The 17631-nt window shown below is 34.2% G+C and overlaps 2 protein-coding genes across 2 annotated transcripts in view; both read right to left on the bottom strand.

Moving 5' to 3' along the window:
- The window catches only part of LOC149089066 (uncharacterized), a 122037-nt gene extending 113739 nt beyond the window's left edge, over window positions 1-8298 (bottom strand). The window contains exon 1 of the mRNA XM_089237053.1: window positions 7469-8298. Coding sequence (XP_089093179.1) covers window positions 7469-7922 — 454 coding nt within the window. The 5' untranslated portion in view covers window positions 7923-8298. The remainder of the gene's footprint in view (window positions 1-7468) is intronic.
- Window positions 8299-12013: 3715 nt separating this feature from the next.
- LOC149089065 (protein maternal effect lethal 26-like) lies at window positions 12014-12712 on the bottom strand. The gene has a single exon (XM_089239982.1). It carries the CDS (start codon window positions 12710-12712, stop codon window positions 12014-12016), a length of 699 nt encoding a protein of 232 aa, XP_089096108.1.
- Between the last annotated feature and the right edge of the window lie 4919 nt (window positions 12713-17631).

The following is a 17631-nucleotide window of genomic DNA, read 5'->3' as shown; positions in this document are numbered from 1 at the left end:
TATACATAAGTAATACAACTACAGTAATTTCTCTTTAAGGACTTTCTTGACCCTCTGCGGCAGGAGTCTTCAACCCATGGCAACGCGGGTCAAATGTGAGCCTTCTACCGTGGCCCGGCAACAATTTTGAGAAAATAGCTACTTTACATAGAAAAGTGATAAAGTCACGAGGAAAAACTCGTCAGAGAGCGCTGGTCACTGAAAATCTTTACTGGTGTATATAGAACATGAACTGTGAAATGTTTTCCAGATTCAATAGCAATGCTGCGCATTTGATGCATTAAAAGAGTCGTTGTAACCAGGGCCGTCTTAAGAGCACCATGGGCCCCCGGGCAGAGTGATATTTCAGAGGCCCTACCAGGCAAGTTTACATGCTTACTCTCGGAAATTTCAACCAGATCTCATTTTTGTAAGGACCCTCTTCTCTTGAGGCCAACGGGTGGGCCCATGCGTTATGACGGCACTGGTCGTAACAAATTCGGGGGAACCGGAGCGAAAATGCCAAATATTAAGAGTAATTTCTGAATTATTGAACGTAATTTCAGAATTGTTAAGAGTAATAATGATGAGAAAAATTAAGAATTGGTGAGAAAGAAACAATATCATAATTAATGAAAATTTAAAATGAATGAAAAAAATAATTCCAAAAATTATCGGATCAAATTTCAGAATTAATAAAAGAGGTAATAATAATTAAAAATCGGAATCAGTGAAAGAAGTGATTTCAAAATAGGTAAAGATTGAAATTTTATGAAAGAAATAATTTCCAGAGCCAATAAAAGTGTTCAATAAATTTTTTTAGAACCCTGTTTATAATAACCAGGAACACGATGGTATGACTTCGTGGCACGCGGGCTTCATGGGAAAATTTTAATTTGGCCCGAAATGTGTGAAAGGTCTTTCTGGATGTTATGCCGAAACTAGTATATGGAAAGAAAAGTGATTTTTTTTTTCTCCAACGGGAATCGAACCCGGAATCTCGCTTTAACGAACACCTTTCTAAACCCTAGATAAGTTTGCGTGAAAACAAAATGCAAAATCCTGGAATTCCTTTATAACGAAGTGATTTCTCCGGTCTCTTGGAGTTCGTTATAACGGGATTCAACTGTAGTAGCAGGTGTAGCTGCAGCGACGGCTGATCGAATTTTACTTTTCAAATTTCTTGATATATTTGACTGTGGATTCATTGATGTTGTAATAACGGGAAACCGCAGCGATGAAGCTAACCTTTGTCAATATTTCCCTTGCAAGTTTTTCACTTTTAGAAACATTTAAGCAACAGTCTTATATAAATATTTTCATAATCACAAAAAAACCTTCGAGAGGGATTTTTTTTAAACGTTTATTTAACACGTACCACTTATATTTCGTTCCGTTCCGATACGAGAAAATTATTACCTCAACATTGTTTTCCGAATAAAACTGGGATCGCGAATATGAAACCCGCGAATACCGTAGACCGACTGTATAGGCAAAACATTCTTTAGAAAATGAAAATTTAATAAATGGTAATGAAACGGTGAAAGTGAAGTAAATAGCAAACAACTCCTGATGATTTAAACTACACGAATTTATGAAACGTCGAGAAAGTACTCGCATATCGACCTTTTAGCCCAAAATTAATTTTTCAATTCAACCATTTTGTTCAATTAAGACTATATTATGCGCACAAGAGCTGATTTGACCTGAAATTACTGTTTACAGCCGATTCCAAACAATATTTTCTTTCATGTCTTTCACTGGACGTTACGCAACCCTTCGACCATCAAATTTTCGCGGAATATGCGGTCTTCTTTTCCAAATAGAATTAGAAAACCTTTTGACGCGAAGTTTTATCAAGTGAAAGCAACGTTATCGCGAACTTTTTTCAACATGATTTTTTTATTTAAAAAAAAATTTAATTCAATTTTTTAAAATTTAAATTTAGAAAAATTGAGAAAGAAGTTAGGAAAGAATATTTAAAAAGTAAAATGAAAGAGTTATGAAATTTTATTTCAAAAACGAGGAGGAAAATAAAAATAAATTAACATAAAATTAATTATTTATCAAACAATGAGAAAAGGGAAATTTTTATACAAAACAAATTGTAACTTAAATAATTTATTATAAATTACAAAATATCGGAATTTATTGGTGCAGAATTGGAATTTAATCAAAATTTCGATCTTGTTCCCAAGGAACGTAAAAGACTTCGGAATGTCTGCATTAGAATGTTCTTGAATTTCGTAAGTTTGAAAGGTTTAATGTAAATAATTCCAAAAAAACGTTTGTGCAAATTTTTCTCATTAAAGGTGCAAAAAAAGTGAATATTGAAAATGAAAAAAAAAGTATATAAATTATTTTAAGAATTTTGAATGTGAAAATATAAAACGAAATTACATCGACAATTTTGAGATTTTTAATGGAAAAGAAAAAACGGTATGAGATGCGATAAAATTATGTCAAAAATGTTAAGAATTTTTGTACTTCATAATAATATTTAAATTATTAAAACTTCATCGAAAAAGTAAAAAATTATGAAATAAAGTTTACAATTATTTTAAGAAAATTATTTTCGAAAATACTTTAAAACTACAAAAGTTTGAAAATAGTTATTTAATTTAGTTTTCGATTTAATTTTAAAAAATTCCCATAAAAAAAATGCATTTTAATGAAAGGAAAATCAATGCGTAAAAATGTTTAAATACGTAAAAAACGAACAATTCACTCAAAAGTAAGCGAAAGCAAAAAAAAAATACGGCCGATGATGAATTTAAAAAATTCACTCTTTTCTTCCGCGAATAAAATTTCCCATAATTCTAACTCACACTGAAAATTTGAATAAAAACTCAAAAAAAAAAAAAATTTCACCATGAATCAACACAACCACAGTCCCATAATTCAACTCAACGATACTTCACATTTCCATGGCAGTGAAAAAGATAGATGTTATGTCACGCGAATACTGAATTCCGGTTAAAACAGTTTGCCGGATAGCGAAAAGAAAAAAAATATATATATATAACCTTTTTTTTTTCATGAATAAAAATACCGGAAAAAAATACTAATAATTGGACACATGTTCAAGAACACATCATTCATTCCCATGGCGCATGGATGTAATGTCAAAAATAAAAGACAATAATGTATCTAGTGAAGGACTCGGATTCTCTCTACTTTTTACAAGGGAAGAGAATAGATCCATCTAAATCGTCGATTAAAAAAACACAATAATCCTCACAAAAGTTTGATTTCACATCGAATTTATTGTGATCAATCAGTTTAAAAATAGTAATAATAATAACAGGCAATTATTCATCGCCGTAACAGTGGGGAAAAAAAAAATGTTATTTCCTCCACTATAACGTGTGGGTCGAGAGGAAATACGTCGTAACTGACTTCAAAAACAATATTTCTATTGAATGATATTGATTGATTTCAAAGCATATCTTGTGAATATATTCAGTGAAACTTCTCTTTTGCGGTCACTGGCGAGACACAAAAAACAAACAAACTCGTCCGTAAAACGGGGGTGACTGTTGATCAGGGGTTTGAAGTGCATACGTTTTGTTATACAAGGGGAAATTATTATTTGGCCGTAAAAGAGGGCGTGACCGCATCTGAGGGATGTCCGTTAAGAGGGGGTTTCGCTGTAGTTTTACTTTACTGTTTTTTTATTTTTTAAAATTTCGAATAATGTATGTTTGTGAGTTTTCTAAGCACATTTATAATTTTTTCAGTATTTCAAACATTATTTTCACATTATAACCAGGGTTGTCAAATTCGCTCTTCGGGTAGATACCTATTCCCTCCCCCCCCCCCTTCAGCCTGGTGTTTTTAGTTTAAAAAAATTGGGTTTTTTCGGGGGAAATTGTTTGTTTTCGAAGGAAATGTGTTGCTTTCAGGTTAAAATTTTATTTCGAGTTTGGTTTATGTATTTCAAAAATTGCTGCATAGTGCAGTGTTTAAAATACGTATATTTTGAAGTAGTTTTAAATGATTTTTTTAGGAGCAAAAATTTAATAAAATTTCTTGGAAGCGGGGTTTGAAAAATTTGTAGAAAAACAAATTCAGGCACCATCCTGATTTCTCAGAATTTTCATTACCCAAATTCTCATTTATTTTACCGCAAACAATCTTCTTGCTACAGTTTTGCCTGCAATTCAGGGTTCTCAGATACAATTACACAGAAGTGGGTGTGTTCGTGTGTGAACAATTATTCCCTTATTGTACGGCCAATTTTATTAATCAAATACATAAGTTCAATATACACCAAAAATGTATATTTAGACACACACGCACACACATAATAAAGGATGTACGTACAAGTTTAAGTTAGATATTTTGAGGTTGTGGAAAATGGAAATTTAATTTTCCTCATTTTGTCCAAAAATATCCGGGGTTTTTAGAAAACCCCACTAGGTCTGGGTTTTTTACGACCCAGAATTATACTGTGGGGTCAAGAAGAGATATTTCACGAGTAATTGAGCCAAAAACAGAATTTCTCTTGAATGATATTGATTGATTTCAAAACGTATTTTGTGAATATAATTACTTTTTTCTTCTCATTAAGTATTTTATTATTACTCCAAAATCGATGAGTTATTTTATTCGTTGGACTTTTGATTTAAATTAGTTTTCTTTCAAGTTTGAGATCTGATTTACAACATTTTATAACTAGCAATATTTTTGGTGGAAAATTGAAAATCTTGATTGTGTTGATATCGATTTTGAAAGAATTTCGAAAGAAAAACGAATTTCTGTTTTTGATTTGAATAGTTTTTACACTGAATAATTTGATTTTTTGAGGTTTTAATTCATTTATTCAGTTTTTTAAACATTTTATTTTCCCGCTATACGTATGAATCGAGGGGTGTGAATCAAATCGTCATAATCAAAAAAACATCATGAGTAATTGGCTTCAAAAACAACAGTATGTGTCTTAAATGATATTGATTGGTTTCAAAACATATTTTGCGAACATAATTACGTTCTTTTTCCCCCCTCATTAAGCATTATTATTCCGAAACAGATGAATTATTCTATTCATTATCTTTTTCCTGGAATTGTGATTTAAATTATAATTTTCTTTCAAGTTTTAGATCTGGTTTAGAACATGAATGAATGAAATGGTTAGAATGGTCTGGTTTAGAACATTGATAGAAATATTGGGTGGGAAATTAAAAATTTTGATTGTATTGATTTTATTCTTTTGGAAGTACATTTTGAAATTCTCGATTTGAATGATTTTTAAACTTTAAATAATTTAGTTTTTTTGATTTTTCAATTTATTTGTTCAACTCTCTTCTAAACGTTTTATTAGAATTTTAAACTGTTATACTTTGAATAATTTAATTTTTTGAGGTTTGTATGACTCATTTCTGAAATTTTTTAGACCTTTCATTCAAATTTTAAGTTTTTATGCTTTGAAAATTTTAATTTTTGAGATTTCAATTCATTTACTGAGTTTTTCAAACATTATATTCAAATTTTTAATTTTTTTTCTAATTTTTTAAAAAATTTCTATATTTTAAATATTGAATTTTTTTGTATATTGAACTTTCATTAAACGATTTTTTAAACAAACGTTTTCACATTTTTCTAAATTTATCAAACACTTTTCTTTATTCGTCATCATTATTATTGTATGGCGTTTTAATTTTGATTTTTATTATAATTATTTTTTTTTGTTAATTTGTGAAAATGTTTATAAAAAATTATTCAATTAAACTAATTTTTCATCGCCATTAAGTATTCGTTACTTTCTATAAAAACTGTAGTAATTTTTTTTAATGCTGTTATTTGGTATTTTTATTTTGTAACTTTTTTGTTTCCAATTAATTGTTTTTATTATTTCAAATTAAAATCTATTTTAATTATAATTTTCATCAACTTTTTTGTAATGGGCGTTATTTTGGTAGCAAATTATATTTAGTGGATTATTTATACTTCGGTATTTTATATTATCGATTATTTTCTATTTCGGTATTCTTTTGTTATAGAATGGATATAATAAATTCTGCAGACGAATATGCACGAGTTGCACATGTAGGGTTAAGTAGTAATAATTAATGAGAAATAATTTTTCTAAACAATTAAAAACTAAAAAGAAAAAATTGTTCGGTTTTCTATGCAGAATACTTTAGTTTGAACGAAATTTTTCTACGAATTTTGTGAACATTTCTATTAGGATTTTTATCATTAATTTCAATGTTTCGAATGAATTTATTTAAAAATCTGCTTTATTCTCCTACCTTCCTGTATTAAATTTTTAATATCAATATTAGACAGAAATTATTCTTGTTGATATTTTTAAGGAAAGTTGTGAGCATTCTTTTTGTAATTGAAATTCAGAGTTTTTAAATTAAAAAGAAATTGTTCTCATAAAATCAGGCATAAATAAAAAGCAAATACTATAAATTTAAATTGCATTTTAAAATTGTTTTTTTTTTCAATGACAATATTTTCTATTTTCATTTTAAAAGAATTATACAAATGAAACTGCCATGGCAGGCAAAACGCTCAACAAGTTGGCTGAAAAGAGATGCCCATAAAAAATATAGATGTCAAATATATGTCTAAAATACCGAAATTGAAAATATTTTATCTTATAAGGTAATTTATTTTTATGTAATTCCAATAATACGATGGCCAACATTGTTTTGAACATTTACGTTAAAAAGATTTTCAAATTCTGAATTCGAAAATTATAATAACCATAAAACTTAAAATTACTTAACGTCAATCATGTTGAAACATATTTTGTCGAAATAGTCTTGGAAAATTTACGTAAATCAGATAACTTTATTCAACAAATTTTATAAATTTCGTAAATAAAAAGTATTTTTTTTCATTTGCTTAATTTTATCTGTCTTTAGGTTTAACCAACATCCATATTTGAAATGGGAATTATTTAAAAATAAATAAATTTCCAGCCATGTCGTGGCGTTTGAGTTTGTGTTTATATTTTCATAAGAAAATGATACGGTATATGTTTTTTAAATGTTGTCTTTAATTTTTAATCATTAATAAATTTTTAAATATTAAAGTCAATGGTCAAAGGAAATTTCTAATGAATTGCACTGGAAATTTCTACCTGATAAATTGCATTTAAAATTTCTACTGAATAAATTGCACTGGAAATTTCTACCCGATAAATTGCATTTAAAATTTCTACTGAATAAATTGCATTTAAAATTTGTACTGAATAAATTGCACTGGAAATTTCTACTGAATAAATTGCATTTAAAATTTCTACTGAATAAATTGCACTGGAAATTTCTACCTAATAAATTGCGATTGAAATTTCTACTTGATAAATTGCGATGAAAATTTCTGCTTAATAAATTGAAATGAAATTTTCAACCTAATAAATTTGTGATGAAAATTTATATCTCAAAAATTGCGATGGAAATTTCTACCAAAAAAATTGCGATACAAATCAGATGATAAATTCTGTGTAAAAGATAATGATTTAGATCGGACTTACCCAATAGTTTGCTGAGATCGGCATTGTGCATATCAGGATTCTCATCGGCCAGACGTTTCCTCTCGTTCTTTGCCCAAACCATAAAAGCGTTCATGGGTCTACGGATCCTCGGTTCGAGCGATGCGGCGCCACCGGGCGACGTTTTACCGGGTGCCCCCTTGCGGCACCCCAACGTCGTCGCCAGTGGCGGCGCCGGGGACGGCGATCGATCGTCGATAACCTCACAGTCCGGCGTGGTCATCAAGCTCTCGTCGTCGCTGTTGTCCGGTGGTGGCCGGCAAACAACGCCACCATCATCGACCACGTCTGTGCCGTACATATGATAGCCACTGTTACCGACCGGATAACCACCACTGCCATCGTACTTTCCGTAACCGTACGATTGCTGTTCTTGTTCGGTGCCGCCGTACACACCCCATTCGTCGTAACCACGGTAAGGGACACTATTATACATGGCACCGGAAAAAATCACCAAGAATAATTAGTCAAAATTAGTTGTCTTCTCTTATTTAATACCGTTAACTTGTACCATCGTTTTCATTAAAATTTCTCACAAATCAATTTTCAATTAATTGAGGAACAAAATCCAAAAATTGACAGCAAAAATCCAAACATGTCTTTTCGGTTGAATTTTCGGCAAAAATAAATTTTTAAAACAAACTTGAAGAATCAAAAATTTTCAAACTACGAAATGCCAAGAAGGACAACTGGATCTTGAATACATGATTTTTTTTCTTGCATATAAAATCATGTTGTCCGTGATGCTATCGAGGTGTATTCCCAATGCCATCCATGACGGCAGGTAGGATTGAACGCGCGTACGTACATGCGTGAGGGCAAGTCGTCGCGATGCTATTTGATAAATCTTCACGCTACGCGCGAAGGTAACGTGAAAAAAAGATCAAAAGGAATCGTCACTATCCTTCCGATGTTTGGCGTGAAAGCGCCATATTTGGCGATAATTATCTAAAAGTTTTTGCATCTCCTGTAAAAATATTCATTACTAAGTTCTGATATAAAATACAAGAATTTGGTTTCAGACAGAATTATGAAATTATATAATATTGAATCAAAAATTATTTTTATTACTTTATTTCTGAATTTTATAAACATTAATAGCAATAATTTTATAAACATTAATTACAATTTTTACAATGATTTTTATAAACATTAATTACAATTTTTACAATGATTTTTATAAACATTAATATCAGCAATTTTTATGGAAACATTAATTACAATTTTTATAAATAATAATGATTTTCATAAACTATGATAATAATTTTCTCAGACGCTAATAATAATAGTTTTTATAAATATCTTATTTTGTTTCTAATTTAACGCACTATTTAAAAGAAAGTTGTTGAATAAAAATTTATATTGAATTCAAAAACTAAAAAAGAATTGAAAACAATTGCTAGAATTTTATTTAAAAAAATTGGAAATGAGAGCCGAACAAAATTTATTACTCTCTGAAAATTAATTTGAAAAGTTTATGTAATAAAAATACCGAATGACGGAATTCGAAACCAGTTGTAAGTTGGAAATAATTGATTATTTTTGAAAATAGTGAAATATTATTATATGTATAACGTTTCGTGATTATATTCATGGCTTTAATAGAAGTTTTTATAAATCTAATTAAAAAAATCACTAAAAATTTATTAAAACAGCAATCGATAGTTTCGATGATAGTTTTTGATATATACTTAAATAAATTACAAAAAAATTAAAAAACTGAAATACAAAAATAGTAAAATCTGTAAAATGGGAAGAATTTAATTATAATGGAAAGCATTACATATTAATGAAGAAATAAAAAAATGAATGAAGAAATGGGGGAAAATTAATGCAGAAATGATAAAATTAATGCAGAAATGGATAAAATTAATGCAGAAATGGGTAAAATTGATGAAAAATGGGGAAAAAAAGCAATGAAAAAATTTTAAAAAGTCAACCATGAAAAAAATCAAGCAATCGAAGAAAATTTATTACGAAAAGATAAGATTCAGATCTAATCATAAATCAGAAAATGATAAATTTAGCCAAAAACATTTTAAATATTAATACCGTATTCCCCGCATTAGCCGTCATGCCGGGAAACAGCGAGGTAGACCAGCATGCCGGGAACACACAATTGAAATCAGAAATTCCGGAAAATTTTCAGATGCATTTTTTTTAGGTATCCATTGAAGTTTGCTGAATGCATATTGTGATCCTTATTAAACGCTGCTTTTCCCAGCATGGCGGGAACGGACGGACCACACCTCCCCACATTCCAAAAATCTGGTGTCCCTCGATTTCGGTTGCATGCCGGCTAATGCAGGTGGAATACGGTAAATAAATTTCAAAATACATGAAACAAATTGACAAAACATTTTATTGAATTGAAGTATTTGAAATGAAATCAAATAAAATTACCAAACGACTGAAAATTTTTAAAACACAAAAGTGCTCATAAATTAATTGGAAAAAATTGGAAAACGTTAGTAGTAAAAAATATTAGTAAAATTAACCAAACCAATAAAAAAGAATTTTTTTAAATAATTAAAGAATAGAAAGAATTTAAGAATTATTTAATTAATAAAGAATAAAAGAATTTATTTAAAAAATTAAAAAATTGATTTTTTAAAATTGAAAAATTCATTATTAAAAATTAAAAATTGTTTCTAAAAAATTTAAAATTATTTAAAAAAAAAAAAATTTCAATTTTTTAAAATCATTGTTAATAATTAAAAAAAAATTTAACATAAAAAAATTCAGAAAATATTTTAAAAGTAATAAAAAAAATCAAAAAATTTCAGAACTTTTCAAAAACCAATGAAAAAAATCAATAGGGTATTGAATTTTTTTAATTTTGAAGGAAAAAAATTAATTACATTTAAATTCAAGAATTAAAAAATCGATACAATAAATAGGGAAAAAGTATTATAATGTCAAAACTTTGTTAAATTTCTTTCCCTTGAGTTTCTCAAGTTTCCGCGAAAGTTAGATCACTCTACCAGTTTTTCAAGTTCTTTTTCCCCCCCAATCTTTTTTTTTTTCAATTTTCACTATTAATTATTTAAAAACTTTAAAAAAAAAACCGTAATTTAGTATGGGGAAAAAATATTCTCACCTTAACGCGAAAAAAAAAATTTAAATTCTATTAGAAAACGTAGACCTTGTACATTTGGACAAAAAAAGGCAAATATCAAATGAACAACTACGTATACGTAGAAAATCCTATAACAGCAAAACATTTGCTCACAAGGTCAACGTCTATTTGAAATTTTTAAAAAAATCACACTTTCTTGACCTATTTGTGTGACTAAAATATATGCTTAAAGCTATTATCAAACTTAGATAATTACTAAATACTATTCAAGGGTTTAAAATAGTGGTACGCAAGCAAACTTTTCGGTCCGCGGGCCAGATATGCGGTATTTCTGTAGCTCGCGGGACAAAACATGTCTATATAGCGTAACCATATAACCCGTATTTTACGGGACATTTCCGAATTTTTGGATATTCCAACATTTTTTTTAAATAAAATTTCCCGTTTTTTTTTCTCTTATTATCAATGAGGCTTATTTGAACTTTTGAAATCAGGAATTAAGATTTTTTTTATGACTTTTATCATACATCATATAAACATATTCATCTCGCATATTTGTCGCACATATACGTTTTGTTTGGTGAGTTATGCATTTTTACCCATTGAGTCTTTTGAAGCTCCCTACTTTCCAAGAATTGGCGATTTTTCAGAAATTTTAGTGACAGTTGGCAGCTTTACTTGCCTTTGACAATTTTTTTTTGGCTGTAATTGGCTACTTAACTTGCGTTGGATAATTTTGTTGGCTGTAATTGTTAACTTCACTTTCATTTAAAAAAATTTTTGGCGATAATTTGGTGATATCCTGTATGGATCTCGATTTTCCGTTTTCCGTATTTTTATGAAGAAAATATGTAGTCGCCCTAGATATGACGCCCCCCCCCCCCGATCTCTTAATGCACATTGACAGCAGAGGCGTATGCCTGGGGAAGCGGACACGAGCCTCGTATGTCCGCCCCCCTCTCCCTCATCCAAGTGATCAAAAATTTATTTTGATGCCAAAAAATATTTTTGTAAAAATAGTTAAAGTACCAAAAGAAACCAATTTTTTATACGCATTATTACAATCAATTTCAGTTGATTTCAATGCTATTTGATAGCTAATAAATCAAAATTTCTCTTTTAAGAAATTCATTCTGCACCACCCCCCCCCCCCCCGCAGGCTTTCGTGCTCCCTCCAGAGGTCTATCCCGCGAGTGCCCTGATTGGGATTGCCCTTCATAGTGAGTCTGACACTGCGGTAGTGACCTTTGCTATGTGATCATTGTCCACATGAATATAGACTGAACACATTACATTTTTAGCTAGTGTTTTATGTTTATTAATTAATGGCTTAAGTAGTAATTAATGGAAAATATAAAATACGGACGATAACAAAGATAGAAAATCCGGATGCACCAAATTAACTCGAATGCAAATCGGCCAGATTTGCAGAATTTTGTAAGAAATTGTTACTCGTTTCGTCGCCTTTTGTTATTGTCCGCCCGACTTGAGTTTTCAGTTTCTTTCTGTTCGACGAGCACCTTGATGACGTCATAAAGCAGTTCCCAGCGTTCCTCGAATAACGGACGGTTAGCCGCGAAATCCGCCGCGGACGGAAAATTCTCGCAGAAGTATTTCACGGCGTGACCGCGAAGTCTCTCAGCGTTACTAATGTCCGCACTCGCGAGGACTTGACAGACGTTCTCACCATTCAGAGTGGACATCAGATAATTGCTGCAGTACGATTTCAGGTCACTGACCTCATATTTGTCGCTGGCCCGTAGAAGTTCAAGGGCGAGGTCAGTACCCACGTAGCGTACGCTCCCGGTGTAGACGAATTCCAAGAAGAAGTCCATGGCGTCTTTCGTGAAGTCGGTCACTTCCACACGTTGAGAGCTCCTCTCCAGCGTATCGTGTCTGAGCATCGCGGCAAATACTTTCGAACGCGCACCAAGGATGAGGGAATGAACAGGGATGTCTTGTGATCCCACGGAAATGACACAGTCTGCGTTCTCTTTACTCATCCACAAGTTTCTGAAATCGTTGGCCATTTCCGTTGATGAGGTGACTTCCCCGTAGCGCCGAAGGCCAGCTACGCTGCTGTAACAAAAGGCGGAATGCGTCGCTTCAACAGTCACCATTAAAGTATCATTGATAAGCAGAGACATCAAAGCTGCTCGCTGCATGCGTTGATAACTAACCCCGGAGATCCCATCCGATGAATATGGTGGGAAATTTCTGTGGTAAGACAAAAGATCACCATTTAATTTGTATTGCGTAACGAAACCGTGAATTTCAGCTTCGGGCGTTCCAGTACATCATTTACCACATCTCTTAAGAACAACTTGTAGCAAAAGAATGCTGAGGAATCTTCTGTTTTTCTTTCCGGCCAGACTGCCATCATGTACCAATACTCCTCACCGAGCTGAAATGGTGGACAACGTTGATAACTTCTCATCTGGAGGGAGCTTATGCTCTCGATCGTCCATTTACACCCGATATTCCCCTGGAGGCTTCCCCACACATCCAATTTCCCAGTACCTGAATCCATTGGACAACGCTGCGGATTCGTAATTCATGGGAGTCTCTGTCTTTTCTTATACCGTCTCAGATAGGGCTGGCTCATCAGTTGTATTGCTTATTCAGCTGTATAGAGGATATGCTCACGCAGATATTCACTGTATAGCCAGATTTAGAAGAAAAAAAACACGGAAACACGTGATATTCTAATGACTGAAGGTTTTCTGGATGGCCGAATATTTCCTTTCGCAATATTTCCTTACTGTGGCACGCGAGGATCATGGAAAAGGTCGCACAAAAAATTCTATTATACATCGGCTGGTAAACATTCGAAGGAGGAGGAAGAGCTCTGAACGATTACAATGTCATTGAAAGTTGCATTTTCAAACCACGAAATTGACTGCCATATTCATCCCAAGTTTCCACTCCAAGAGAGCGCTCAACCTTCAGAACAGTGCGGGCCAATTCACTGGTTTGGAAACTCATCGTGGGCCACTTAATCAAGTAATCTGAAATGGCACAATGAATGAATGAACGCCAGAACTTTGCCACTGGACTTATCCCGTTGCCGAGATCTCTTCCAGCCCAGCTTCGTGGCAGAGTCTGGAACAAAGTGAGTGTGTACACCTAACAGTCTGAGTGTGTAGCTAGTATTGTGTATGATATTTCAGTGCTGCCATCTATACTTCAAATTGTGAGTGAAGTGTAATGATTGAATATTTGTAACGTTGTAGGCCTGTTGCTCTCTGTGGCGAGACTTTTTAATGGGGAGATCGGCTCGCATTCGCGCCTTGAAGTTGGGAACCACAGAAAACCAACTTCAGCCGACCACCACTGTGGGGTTCGAACCCGGATCCTCGCATCGCGAGTCCGTCACTATAACCACTCGACCATCACAGCGGCTCTGGAGAGAGCCTTAGCTATGAGGATTAGCTTCGGTCTTGTTGTTTTGGTTGATTCGCTCTGGCTGGTCTGAAATGGCACAGCAAGGTTACTCAAGGAATCTGTAAATGTGCTGCAGGTCACTCATGCAATCTGCCAATATGCCGCGGGCCACTTAAATGATCTGGAGTTGAGCAGCGGGTCACTTAAATGATCTGTAAATGTGCCACGGTAGCTTAAGCACTCTGGACCTGTGTCGCGGTGATTTGCAAATACGGTGCGGGTGATCTGGTACTGCGCCTCTGGCCACTTGAGTACTCCGTAAATATACCGCAGGTTACTCAAGTGATCTAAGAATCGACCTCGAGTCACTTGAGGGATCTGAAAATGTGCAGCAAGCCACTTGAAGATATGCAAATGTATAGCGGGCTCTGCATAAGTAATCTGGAGAAGTGCCACACAGGTCACTAAAATGTTTTTTTAGCAGATGTAAAGGTGTCATGGATCGCTTAAGTGCTGTGAAACTGTGCCGCTGTGACCTGGTACGGTTTTCCACCTTTGGGTATTAGTTGCTGGACGTTCCCCGCGTACCAGATTCAGGATCGTCCGCATATAAGAGACACATTCATTGTATAATACAATTGCATTATGTATCCATGAATTATTTGGGGAGGGCTAAGTCCTCTTACAAAGTTTATAAGGGGTTGGGGGGGGGGGGGGTAAGCACCCGAGTCCTCAGGTTCCGGAGTCTATGCTCAACACGATGATGAACTTCTGCCGATGTACGTTCATATACAATCTGTATTGCGGTAATCGAATTTAAGACTCAAAATTAAAAACAATATTTAGAACTCGGAATAATGACAAAATGTGAACATTATTACAAAAATAAGAGGACAACCGAAGAATATTTTGCGGGAACGGCGGTGAGAATGCTGGTGTCCCGTAAAGATGGGGCGTATGGTCTGCGTGTTGAAATATGTAGAGTGGCGCACGCATCGAAAATAATTTTGATTATGGCACGGCTTAGAGAAGGGTCGGCCACCCCCTGCTCTACGGCATAGCTTACAATGTAGTGGTTCCATACAGAGCATGGATATTATTTGAAGTCTTGACGCCAGTTTCCGCACGGACAAAAACATAGAGACACCTTGTCTTGAAATGAGAAAAGACAATGGAAATCCACTAGACCGGTGTTTCTCAAAGTGTGCATCACGGCTTTAGGGGGCGTTGCCAGTCTTTGTCAGAGGTGTCGCGATGAGCTGGAGATGTTTAATTTGCATGTCTATTTATGCCTTGGAAGTAGTTCTGTTACATGGGAAAATATCGACTACAATGTGTTCTGGGGAGCTGCAGATGGACCATGAATTGGGCAAGGGAGCCGCGGATGAAAAATGTTTGAGAACCTCTGGGGGCTAAACAAAAAAGGTAACAAATTTTTCAGTATTTTTATTAATTTTAATATATTTTGATAATTCCGCCATGATAATGTACAATGGCTCACAATGAAAACCCTAGATAATTATGGATACGGATAATAAGCATATTGTATACTTTTCCTTTCAAACCGAGCATAACTTCGGCCTATCACCATGGGCAATTTACTACCAAATGAGTTGTACCGGAAGTCTGAGTTCGTGTATACCTAATAGAGTCTGAGTGCGTATATAGTGTTGTGTGGGAATTTTCAGCGCTGACATCTGTGTTTCAAATTATGAATGAAGTGTAATGATTGAATATTGCGTTGCAGGGCTGTTGCTCTCTGTGGCGAGACTTTTTAACGGGGAGACCGGCTCGCATTCGCGCCTCGAAGTCGGGAACCACAGAAAAACAACTTCAGCTGACCACCACTGTAGCGAAAATGGGGCTCGAACCCAGGGAGTCCCTCACTATGACCACTCGACTACTACAGCGGCATATAGAAAAAGTTCATACAATATATTGATGTAGAAACTAAAATTCCATTTTATTACAGCATAAAGAATATGTCTGGAGTTAAAACATGCCGTGGCCAATGTCCGAAGCCAGAACAAATCGTGGAATGTGCTGCCGCATCGCGTAATGGCCAAATTATTTGACCAAATTTCGAAATATGCGAGAATCCATACTAGTGGGTCCGTAACCGGGAACCATTTTGCCCCCTTGTAATCTTCTGGTATAGTCTAAGGGAAAAATCAAGTGGAAATAGACCATGATGGGTAATCATGGGTAACCCGCACACTGAAAAAAATAATTCTAAAGCCAATAAAGTTATTTACTTGAGCTAAAAGCAGCGGTTCTTAACCAGGGGTCCTTGGAGAGAATTTAGGGGTCCATGAGCTTGGATGAGATGATAACATTTAACTCATTGTTTTTACGTTGTTGCACAGAATATTTTGTAAAGGAATCCGTGGCTTAGATATTTCTCCTTGTTAGGTTCGATGGGGTTCGTGGACTTCATCTTATTGGCACATATTGTCCGTGCAACGCTAAACGTTAAGAATCCTTGGTTAAACCCCTTCCAAAGAAAATTCTGAGAGAAAATAAAAGAAAGTAGTCACATCAAGAAATGATTTTTTTGCTCGGCAAGTCACGCTACTGTACGTGTTTTAAGGAAGAAAGGATCGTCTCTCTATGTTATAAAGAATAAGTGCGCTTTTCCGGTGTGTAAGAGGTCCTAGGTTCGATTCCCGGTGGAGAGAAGCAACACTTTTTTTCCTGTTCACCTCGGCATAATATCCAGAAAGCCTATAGATTTCATAAAGAAATTGTTTGAATAGTATAAATTCGAACTGATATTAAAAAAAAGTTCCGAAATGGATGGTTCCGAAGTTCCTATGGATTCCGAAAAGTTCCAAGTCTCCTAACAGAAAAAAAAACTCATTCTCTCAAATTCCCCCCCCCCCTAAGAGGCGTGGGCCCCATGTTGGGAATCAGTGTTCTAGGGTTTCCCAAAAATTCCTCTTCTCCGTGAAACATGTTTTCCATCCCACAACGCGTCAGGTTGAACTGCTAGTGGGCGGAGTAAGCTTTTCCGAGGATGACGTCAACTCTCCGCTATCCATACAAAGCTTTTTAACAGCTGGCTGATGCGAAGATATATATTTTGGAAAGAGAGAACATTCAACTGCCCCTGCGGCTGAACGCCCTAGACCACTAGACTACAGAGGCAACAAATGTCTCAATCTTTCCTTGAGCTCGTAGTATAAGAGTATGCGTACAATACAAATAGTTTTCAACCTTTTTTGTCCCACCGCCACCTTCTTCAGAAATTTCTTTCTCCCATCCTCCCCAACGCAATCTAACCCATAGGACCCTATGTTATATCCGTATCTTCTACAGCCCCCCCCCCCGGAACATGTCATCGCCCCCCAGGGGGAGGTAACCCCCGCGTTGGGTATCACTGGTATGAATAATGGAAAAATCGGAAATAAAATGGAAGAGGAAAGAGTATTTCTCTTCCTCCTCTCGGAAAAAAAGTCCGTCATCGGAGATTCCATTGTAAAACATACGATTACATCCGAAATATTGTTGACACCTTCAGAAATACTTCATGTGTGAAGTGTCTACAAGAACTATTCAATCTCATTAAACTGGAATCTTTTGCTTTCAAAATCACAGCCACGAATTTAAAGGCGCACACAAAAAAGAGTTTCCCGAATATTTCAAGCACACATACATTTGACCATTCTGTATCTGGCCGAGA

Source organism: Pholcus phalangioides, unplaced genomic scaffold, assembly GCF_987345545.1.
Source record: "Pholcus phalangioides strain wild (caught in Gottingen) unplaced genomic scaffold, Ppha-v1.0 ptg000002l_1, whole genome shotgun sequence".
NCBI lineage: Eukaryota > Metazoa > Arthropoda > Arachnida > Araneae > Pholcidae > Pholcus > Pholcus phalangioides.
Note: the sequence above shows the minus strand (reverse complement) of the source record. Positions and strands in the feature narration are given on the sequence as shown.

Excerpts from the sequence above, each read along its gene's own strand:
- LOC149089065 (XM_089239982.1), bottom strand. The coding sequence starts at position 12,712 with ATGTCTCTGCTTATCAATGATACTTTAATGGTGACTGTTGAAGCGACG.